Source organism: Papaver somniferum, chromosome 10 (genome assembly GCF_003573695.1).
Source record: "Papaver somniferum cultivar HN1 chromosome 10, ASM357369v1, whole genome shotgun sequence".
NCBI lineage: Eukaryota > Viridiplantae > Streptophyta > Magnoliopsida > Ranunculales > Papaveraceae > Papaver > Papaver somniferum.
The window spans coordinates 141103529-141114615 of record NC_039367.1 but is presented as its reverse complement, the minus strand read 5'-3'; the positions used below and the strand labels follow the sequence as shown (position 1 = coordinate 141114615).

General features: G+C 35.6%; 1 protein-coding gene, 1 long non-coding RNA gene and 1 other non-coding gene across 4 annotated transcripts; 1 reads left to right on the top strand and 2 right to left on the bottom strand.

Moving 5' to 3' along the window:
* Positions 1-1677: 1677 nt before the first annotated feature.
* LOC113316988 lies at positions 1678-3876 on the bottom strand. 2 transcript variants are annotated; one of them, XR_003343167.1, is made up of 3 exons: positions 3256-3876; positions 2156-2490; positions 1678-1976 (listed from the first exon to the last, which is right to left on the bottom strand). It is a non-coding gene; the product is annotated as an uncharacterized LOC113316988 (long non-coding RNA). The 2 variants fall into 2 exon arrangements; XR_003343168.1 differs by lacking the exon at positions 3256-3876 and adding an exon at positions 2906-2944.
* Positions 3877-6791: 2915 nt separating this feature from the next.
* Positions 6792-9867, top strand: LOC113316352 (oligopeptide transporter 3-like). Its single transcript, XM_026564551.1, has 6 exons — positions 6792-7277; positions 7511-7608; positions 7818-8387; positions 8583-8844; positions 8968-9150; positions 9253-9867. The coding sequence occupies exons 1-6, from the start codon at positions 6792-6794 to the stop codon at positions 9865-9867; spliced, it is 2214 nt and encodes a 737-aa protein (XP_026420336.1).
* Positions 7679-7750, bottom strand: TRNAC-GCA. The gene has a single exon. It is a non-coding gene; the product is annotated as a tRNA-Cys (tRNA).
* Positions 9868-11087: the final 1220 nt, after the last annotated feature.

Genomic DNA, 11087 nt, shown 5'->3' with positions numbered 1-11087 from the left:
CATTAAGTATCCCCCATTAATATGGGTATATCCCAATTAAGTCAGGATAAGTAAGTACAGATGCATTAATGTTCTTTTAGAACGACTTTTTGGGGACCACGGTTTTATTTTGGGTAAAGGAATTAGAAGTAATTTTAGGTCACCCCATATCTAGTTATTTATTTAATACATAATCTACCCTCTTAATTAATTTTAGGTTATGATTAGTGAATGATTTAGTTAAAAATAATTAGTGATATTAAATTAAAAGATGGGTTTATTATTAGTTGAGTAGAATTATTGAGAGAATAGAGTTAGAGAAGATGAAGGAGAAAAACATGGAAAATAATAAAAAAAATCCAATTCACTAAGTTGAGTATTCAAATGATGAAAACTCATCTGATTCTTCATCTCCATCCTCTCCTAGAATATTTGTTAATCTTCAAAATGATCCGAATTTGAACTGGATTTTGAACAGTTCGGTTACTTTATATGAAGAACAAGTAACCGAACTCATCTGAAGCTGTAGTTCGGTTGACCCGTGAGATGAACAAGTAACCGAACTCATCTGAAAGTGTACTTCGGTTACTTGTTCCAAACACGCAGGTTACCGAACTCTCAAATAATAGAATTTCTAGGAGTTACAGCGTTATGTTCGGTTGGTTCTCAACTAACCGAACTTTGGTGTACAAAGTTCGGTTGGTTCGCAAACTGCATGCACTTTTGATCTAACCGAACTTTACGTAATATAAGAGTATATAAGTTTACAAAGTTCGGTTCTTTCGCAAAGTTGAACCTAATAGCTAACCAACCGAACTCTGAGTTCGGTTTCTCACTAGTCCAGAAGGGGCTATAAATGACAATTGAAGTCTGTTATAAAACATGATTTATCACGGTTTTCATCTGTTATTTATTTGGTGTGACTTTTTATAAATGACAAACAGCGAACGTTATTAAGTATGACAAATAAAATTTGTGATTAAATGTCACGTAGTAAATCTGTTATTAAGTATCATGGTTATTGTGTGTAAAATACAATAACATTTTATGTTTGTCATAAACAATAATATTTTCATTTAAATAATTTTAATTACAAATAAAATCATTAAAATTATTATTATTATAAATAAATATTTACGTCATTTTTTAGATTTCTTTTCCCGCTAGACTCATGTTCAGTTAAATTTGAAATTTGATTTTGATTTTCATCCAGCTGAATCGGGATCTGAAACTAGTCCAATTAATCATCTAAATCTGAAAATTAAGAAAAAAAAAAAGACGGATTCATTTAAAAGTAAATATACTTGACTTTATCTGAAATATGAATTCAAGTTTACATTAAGAGCCCAAACTCACATATACAGAAACAGATAAATTCATCCTACATTAACAACCCGAAATTTCATCTAAAACAACATTAATACTGAATTCACTTTATCTAAGTTTTTGGCCACCTACTGAAACACGTCCAAGTATTCCATCTCTATCGCATTTGCCATAGTTCCATCATTCAACTCGTCATAATAATCATTGCTTTGTGGATCTCCCTTTCTAAAATCAACAAAAACACTTGCAGCTGCTCTTTTCCTAACGATCTTCAAAAAACAATAGATATACGAAGGTATGGGGATCCTAATATATATATATATAACAAGATTCCAAGTCACATTTAAATACTTAATGATGTGAATCAGTTACACAGAAACCAATACCTGACACATTCGCATATGTGGCATATATTAAAATCATAATATCTACAGATCAAATACAAATTCAATTGTATGTAAACTACTTAATGAGTTATGCAAGAAGATTGGGTGGAGTGAATTTAATCCTAGCAAAACCTCAGAATGGCTCTACTTATCAGAAACAATGTGCATTTTTTCAGGATGCATATATACCTGGGAGTCGCACATCTTCAGTTTAACTTGTTGAAATCTTGATTCGTCTCTGCTTTCTGCTGGATGCATTTGAATTGCAGCTATCTTTAGAGAAGACTGCAGAGTAAAAGTAAATCATCATTTTTTCTATTAAAGAAATAGTAGCTATAAAAGCATACAATGAACCAGGGGATCAAATGTACATGCATACAGATAATTATACAGCTTTACATGCTTTAAAACTGAAGAAAAAAGGAAACAAATGAAGTTTGAACTACAAAATTAACATTACAAACCTTATGTAGTTGAGGATGAACAAACTTCTTCTCAAGCATTAATAAATATACTTCCTAAGGCACAAACCCTGTCCAACAAGGAGGATTCAGTGATGGTAGGACACCAGCATGTTATACTTGTCTCAGCAGCTACCTGAAGCCATTGTCCTCCCAGGCAACAACAATATATTGGTTGACAGCCATTATTCCACTTAGTCCAGCAGCGTGCAATCCCTTACTTGTTGTAAACCACTTTGATGTTGCACTATTTTGAGGAAGGGGCCACCAAGACCAGTGATGTTGAACTGAGCCCGAGGAGAAGACAGAACAAGCACAGAGGAAGTTCGGCCATCTAGCTGAAAATGTTGGAACCAAAAAAGGTTTAATCAGTAAGGATCCTCTAGTTGTAATTCAGCTTTGGACTAAAACTTCAACCATAAATATAAAGGAAGACCAGCTCAATGAACCTATGAATAACATGGACATGAGCATGTATTAAAAGATAGACAACAACATTTATGCGTTAGTGGTGGATTATAAAGAACTGTGATATTGCAATCAATAAGGAGTAACATTCTATAAACCATATTCCTATTTCCTTGGTTTCTATTATTCTAAATTAGTGGGAAAGACCAAAAACAGAAAATAAAAAACAAACAAAAGCTTATAAATTTTTCTGATAAGGAGTAACCTCTTACTTTTCATATATTTCCCCTGTTTCACTCTAAAACCTATGCACACAAGTAGAGCAAGAAAACATGCAATGTCTACCTCAACTACGACAGAAGGAGATGAAGCTGCAGGACCAAAACTCAGAGATGTTGAAGCTAGAATTCAACATCAACTGATCATTATCACCATGAAAGCAATGATGTTTATAACTATCATGGGCATCATAAAACCCGCAGCAACAAACATATAAGTCAACATGAACATACCTCTACCAACTTCAACTTTGAGAAGGAGAAATAATCTTACAAACCCATATCTGAACTACAATTCTCAACATCACTACAATCTCAACTCAAACTCTAACATAACTGTGTACAATCACCATCATCAAAGTTTCTTTCGAAAGCAGTATAAACTCCGTGCAGACCATGATCAAGTAAAGCACATACCTCAGTAATCACCCAACTAATAATCGACGAACTACCTAGCACATGCGTTCGAATCGATCCTGCAAACAAAAACATTAAACCTTCCCAATTTCCGGAAACTGACTGATACCCAATTTGAAGAATTGAAGTACATACCCTAACGACTAAAATTGAGACGGATGTTGTCACTAAAAAATAAAAATTTAAGAATCGGAGTAGAAACCCTAGAAATCCAAATTGAAATGAACCTTGTGACCGGAATCTGAAGAATCGAAGTAAAAACCCTAACAATTTCTGAAAACTGACCAACAATCTAATCAGTAGTAGCTAGGGTTCTTAACATGTAAAATTATCCGAAGTCTTCATCTTCTTAGTGCTAATGTAATGCATAACAAAACCATAAAAAGAGAATAGAACATTACAGAAACCAGATCGACATTGTGAGTGAAGCAAGCTGTATGCAAGAGAAGGAGAATAAAATAATCTCGATCGTTTAATATGCTACAGATCGAAGAAAATGGATACAGATTGAATAGAATGATTCAAAGCTCGAGATGATATCATGGTTGCTGGAAGGATTTTTCTTTGAGAGAAACGTCTAGGGTTCTCAATGTTTTTGATAAAATAAAAATGAAGGCCAACGGAAAGAGATTATCCGGGGTGATAAGGACAAGGATACATCTCCAGTCTAGCTGAAACTAAACAGAGATGGGCTAGAAGAAATAAACTCGGAAACCAATTGTTCTTCTTTTTCGGCAAGTTAGACGCTGGCTAACCATTGTTTCATACTTGAAACACGGTGCTATACGTGGCTAATCACTTCTGGGCGCATAATAAAACTATTGATGAGTGTATAAAAATCTAAAATATTTGTCAGACTTATTCGGTGATTTAATGGTTGATCATTAAATCACACATCTTATAAGTTATCACGGTTCAAAATGACGGTTTATTTTCGTTAGATGGTGGGCCCGATTATTTTCATGTTATATGACAGTATTTGTATGTGAAATCTTATTTACGTGATTAATCCGTTATTTAAATGCGTCATTTCTAAACCCTTCTGGACTAGTGTCTGCGATAAAATTGTGAAGTTACCGAACTTAACAAACAAAAAAAATGTGAAGTTCCAGCGTCTATTGGCTAAGTTCGGCTACTTTGTAGTTTTAAAAGTTTTTGCGAACAAACCGAACTCTACTGGCTAAGTTCGGTTATTTTGGAACTCAACATAGTGGCCACAACAACACAGTTCGGTTAGACTGGATTTGTTTTTTTTTTTTTGATTCTAAGGATGGAGTTCGGTTACTTTGTAGTTTTTAAATTTTTTACGAAACAACCGAACAGAGAGTTCGGTGACTTAGTTTTAAATCCAATAGAACCGAATTGTTCTTCGTGTTCTTCATTTTCAAGAAGTTTGGTTACTAAACTAGGGTTTTTTGGAAAATCGGCCTAACCGAACATGGCTCTGTAACTCCTATTAAAACCCTATTTTGATGATTTCTATTCGATTGAAGCAATCAAAATCAAATTAAAGTGAAGGGTTTGTTGGAAAATACCTCCGGAGTGGTTCCATGGCAGAATCAGGTTGCGACTGGCGTCTTTTATACTCGATAAAATTATTATGTAACCGAACTTAATTGTGATTGCATTGATGTTGTTACATTTCTTAAATAGGCGGTGGCGGTGGTGGTGAGAGGAGGTGGTGGTGGTAATCGGTGGTTGGTGGTGTGATAATCGGAGGTGGTGGTGGTAATCGACGGTGGTGGGCGGTGGTGGTGGTAATCGGTGGTTAGTGGTGGTGGTAATCGGCGGTGGTGGGCGGTGATGGTGGGAGGAGGTGGTGGTTATATATATAGGTGGTTATTAAGTTGATTTTAAATTAAATTAGGTTAAGAATAGGTTAGTCATTTCAACATTTCATGACACCCCTTATCACTATAGGGAAGGTGGCCTAATAAAATCATGATCCCCTCAAAAAAATCATGATCCCTAGAAAATCATTCTTCTTTTATGATGAGGAGAAATTGAGATGGTGGAGAAAACCAAGCAACCATTTTATATGGAGCCCAACTCTATCATATCTATTGGAAATTGGACTGACTGCCACACCTCAATTACGGCGTCACTGATTAAAAAATTAGTATGCATCACAAATAAATCCAGTATAAGCTTTCATAAATGATAAAATCCGATATAAACTTTCTTGGTGAAGGATTATTATTTGTTTGTATTTATATTTTTAGAGAAAGTGCTAATGAATATGTTCAAATTACTTGATTTTTGAATTATTGATGGTTGAATTTGTATGCTTTAACTTGTTACTCTCTCCGTACTTATTATATAGGCGGGATTTTCATTTTTCCTTGTACCACTATATAGGCGGAGTGCAAATTTCAAAACGATATTTTACTTCTACTACTCTTATTTATTTGTTTGAGAATCATCATAATTGGGTATATGTCTCTAACATGAAAATACAATTAAGGGCAAAGCAGAAAAAAACATGGATACTTGTGAAATCAAAAAACAATTCTTAATCTAAGAGAATTGGTCCCTCACCTATATATGTTGTGGGGAGGGAGTATAATTCTTTTTTAATAATCACTTGTACTGTATCTGATAAACAGTCCAAATCTAAGAATAACAAGTTGATTGATTGTTGATTCACATTTTCTAGAGGCTACAACAAATATTCAGTTAGGTAACAATACTTGACATAATTAGCTAGGTGGAGGTTCTACCTGATTAGGTCGGTGGTGTTACAGACATTAATGTTACATAATTGTATACTTGAAACCACTCTTTAATATCAGACAACGTTGATGTCCACCGGTCTATAAACTGAAGTATACAATAGTATACTTGGCAATCTTGTAGGTTATTATAGCATTTCCAATTGGAATGTGGTATGCTTTCCACATTGATCGAAGGTGTTCCCTGGACATCCTATAGCAATGTAAAAGTAGAATCAAGTCTACTTGTGCCTCAGGTGCATTTAACACACGTCAGCTTGTGTTCGTCCATCAGGCGGGGTTATTCTGCTTGTGTTTGCTCCTAAAGTCTTAACTTAGTTACGTTAGAAACCCTATTTATGTAAAGTAATCCCTATTTTTGTACCAACCTATTATTATCCACCGTTATTTTTTTCTTCAAACATCTTTAGAGAAAATACAAATATATTTTCTGCCATAAATAAATAAAATGAGTGCATTAAGATTCGCATATTTCTTATGGCAAAAATATAAACGTTAGAAACCCTATTTATGTAAAGTAATCCCTATTTTCGTACCAACCTATCATCCACCGTTAATTTTTCTTCAAATATCTTTAGAGAAAATATACAATATATTTCCTGCCATTAATAAAATGAGTGCATTAAGATTCGTATATTTCTTATGGCAAAAATATAATTCTGAACTTGTCAAAATATATAATACTTGTACGAACTTTTTACTTAAAACCTGTTAACTTGTTATATATAAAGACTAGACAAGGTGAGATAGATTTACGCAGTAAGAGAGACTAGGGTTCTCAAAACTCAAAACCAAAAATCCACCATGGAGTCATCAAAAGAGAGAACCCATTACGTTCAAGAATCATCAGATGATCATTCACCGATAGAAGAAGTTAGACTAGTAGTACCAGAAACAGATGACCCATCAATACCCGTAATGACGTTTAGGGTATGGTTTTTAGGTACACTTTCGTGTACCATACTCATATTTTTAAACACATTCTTCACTTATCGTGCTCAACCATTAACAATATCAGCCATCTTGATGCAAATAATAGTATTGCCCATTGGTAAATTTATGGCATCGGTACTTCCAAAAAGGAATATAATAATTCTCGGCAAAAGTTTTAGTTTAAATCCTGGACCTTTTAATATGAAAGAGCATGTTATTATCACAATCTTTGCAAACTGTGGTGTTTCTAGTGGAGGTGGTGATGCTTATTCTATTGGTGCTATTACTGTCATGAAAGCTTATTATAAACAAAGCTTGAACTTCCTTTGCGCTCTTCTTATTGTCTTGACTACTCAGGTACGTAATAAATTTTCATTCCTTTGGTTCCGTGCATATTGTCTTATCAATGCATTTTTCTTTTCTGATCTTGTGGTTCAGAAACCCCTTTGGTCGGGGTAGAAACCTCTTAGAAAGCTTTCTGGTGACTTTTCTTTTTTGATCTTGTGGTTCAAAAACCCCTTTGGTCGGGGTAGAAAACGTTTTGGTGACTTTAGGTGGTTCTGGATGTATGATTAGTGGAATTTTTGCAGATATTGGGGTATGGATGGGCAGGGATGTTGAAGAGGTTTTTGGTTGATCCAGCTGAAATGTGGTGGCCATCAAACCTTGCTCAAGTTTCTTTGTTCAGGTAATCCATTCCAATCACGTTCAAACAAAACAAATTGATATGGAACTTGCTTAAAAAAGATTCACAAAAAAGGGCCCAACCGGGTTCGAACCGGTGACCTCTTGATCTGCAGTCAAATGCTCTACCACTGAGCTATGGACCCTTGTTGTCCACTTACTACATATTATTACCTAGAATCTTTACTAACTATAATTTTTACTAAATCACAGAGCTCTCCATGAGAAGGAAACCAATTCCAGGGGCCTAACAAGAATGAAATTCTTCCTCATTTTCATGGGGGCAAGTTTCGCTTACTACGCTTTCCCTGGTTATCTTTTCACAATGTTGACATTCTTTTCTTGGGTATGCTGGATATGGCCCCATAGCATTACTGCTCATCAGGTTTTTTCTGGTAAAAATGGACTTGGTATAGGTGCTTTCACTCTTGATTGGGCAGGAATTTCAGCTTACCATGGTAGTCCACTTGTTACACCATGGGTTTCAATACTCAACATTGCAGTTGGATTCATCATGTTCGTTTACATAATCATTCCTCTCTGTTATTGGAAATATAATACTTTTGATTACAGAAGGTTTCCAATGTTTTCGAATAAACTTTTCACTCATACTGGTCAAATCTACGATACCAGCAAGATCCTGACACCACAATATGATCTTAATATTGCGGCTTATGAAAATTATGGCAAGTTATATCTCGGCCCATTATTTGCTCTTTCTATTGCGTCCGGATTCGCAAGATTTTCAGCTACTATCGTTCATGTTGCTCTCTTTCATGGAAGGTATATATATTTTACGTAGTTTCTTTTTGATCATTATTGAACACTTTCAGAATCTTATAAGTTTATACTCTGATGTTCTCTTGCCAGTGTAATTCAACATGAGTATTGCCCCAATATTCTGCTACAATACAAACTTCGCATTTCACATCAAATTAATTGTTGGTATTATATCGTGACTGACTTCGAATCTTGCAGTGACATTTGGAAACAGACTAAATCAGCATGGAACAAGGTGAATGTGAAATTAGACATACATGCAAAACTAATGAAGGCTTACGAAGAAGTTCCTCAGTGGTGGTATCTCATTCTCTTGGGAGGAAGCATTGGTTTGTCTTTCTTAATGTCGTTCATTTGGCCAAAAGATATTCAGCTTCCTTGGTGGGGGATGCTTTTCGCATTTGTATTGGCTTTTGTCGTTACCTTACCCATTGGAGTCATCCAAGCAACTACTAACCAAGTATTCACTTTCAATCTCTTTAAAATTTTCCCTTCTTCCATTTAGTTTCCTGTATAAATAATTAGACATCAGTATAATCAATTCTTGCCCTAACTAGTGGATGTTTCTGTGCTCATGTTGCAGCAACCTGGATACGACATAATAGCCCAATTTATGTTTGGTTATATCCTACCAGGAAAACCCATTGCTAGTCTTCTTTTCAAAATATATGGCCGTATCAGTACTGTTCATGCACTCTCGTTTTTGTCGGATCTGAAACTTGGTCACTACATGAAAATCCCACCTAAGTGTATGTACACCGCGCAGGTATGAAACTCAAAACATCTCAGAAAGAAGGCAATGTTACATTTTTTGCAAAATATGAAAGGTACACAGTATACTTACTAAAGATGTCTTTATATGATGAAGCTTGCTGGAACAATTATAGCTGGTGTAGTCAACCTTGGTGTTTGTTGGTGGATGCTTGATAATATCGAAAACATATGTGTAGATGATGCTCAACATCCCGATAATCCATGGACTTGTCCAAAATACAAAGTCACCTTCAATGCTTCTGTTATATGGGGTCTGATCGGACCAAACAGATTATTCGGAGCTGGTGGAATGTATCAAAACTTGGTGTGGTTGTACCTCGTTGGAGCTATTTTGCCAGTACCAATTTGGGTGATGAGCAAAATCTTCCCCGAGAAGAAATGGATTCCATTGATCAATATACCGCTGATATCGTATGGATTCGCTGGCATGCCTCCAGCAACTCCTACAAATATTGCTTGTTGGCTAATCACAGGGATGATATTCAACTACTTTGTGTTCAAGTACAGGAAAGGGTGGTGGAAGAAATACAATTACGTTTTGTCGGCAGCATTGGATACTGGAACAGCCTTCATGGGTGTGCTACTGTTCTTCGCACTACAAAATGAGAAAGTGAATTTAAAGTGGTGGGGGACCGAGCTTGATCACTGTCCCTTAGCTACTTGCCCAACCGAACCTGGTATTGTGGTTAAAGGGTGCCCAGTTTTTTAGTCAGTAGGTTAGTATTTGTTTGAATGATCAATGAGCTCAAAGTGTGTCCAGAGTTTGATATTGGCTTTAAATTTGAATTTTGTTAGGGAAGTGATAATTGTCAGTTAGATTTGAGGTTTGCCTGTATTTATTGATTGTTTTCAAGTAATTTTTAATAAAATTAGCAGTTCATAGCATAGTTTAGCCATGACAGTTCCACACGAATATTGGTTTCGTATTTCGTAAACATGCTTCAGATCTGAACATTGGTCATTAACCTAACTTCTTTTTAAACTTGCATGCAAAGAACAGCATTATTCCTTTGGCAAAACTTGGTGTGGTTGTACCTAGCCTTCTCTATGCTTGTTAACCTAACTTCTTTTTAAACTGTCTCTAGCTTTCTCTATGCTCGACTCCATTGTTTTCTACCCCGATGAAGAAGACTCTTTGGTTTGGCTGGGAGACAGCTCGGGTAATTTCTCTGTCAAATCAGCCTACAATCTATCTATTTCTGATTCTACTTCTGCTACTTTCCCTCATAAGCATGTCTGGTCTAAGAGCTTGGCCTCACAATGTTAGTTTTTTCCTTTGGCAATGCGTGTTGGATAGACTGCCAACCTTAGATAATCTACAAAAAAGAGGTTCTGTTCTTGTTACTCCTAGTGGGAACCCTCGTATTAATGTTTGTTGTTTGTGCAAACAAGGTGCTGAGTCTAATGCTCACTTATTCTTAACTTGCTCTTTCACAACTCAAATCTGGAGATATTTCTGCCTCGAGTCTGGTAGATCTGTCAATCTAACATGCACCACCTTGGACATTACTAAGAATTGGTCAACAACTTGTTTATCTCTTTGTGGTAAGGAGGTGTGGATTCGCTTATATGCTGCTATTGGGTCACTTGGCTGGAGCGTAACAACTGTACTTTCAACTCTAAGGAAAGAAAGGTTGAGGACATCATTAATGACATTAAGTTAAAAGTCTTTCAGTGGGAAAGTTATACCCCTTGTATGTCAGGTATTTCAACTACTGACGTGATTGTAAATTGGAGGGAGTTGTTCTTTAGACCTCCCTGATCCTTGTTTTTCATTGTTTTTGGGTTTGTCCTTCCTGCTAGTCTTCTAGCTTTGTATCCTTGTTTTTTTGTTTGCTGGTTAGCTGCTGTTTTTGGCTGCTAATCTTCTCAATATATCTTTTCTTTATCGAGCAAAAAAAAAAGAAAGAACAGCATTATTCCAGTCTT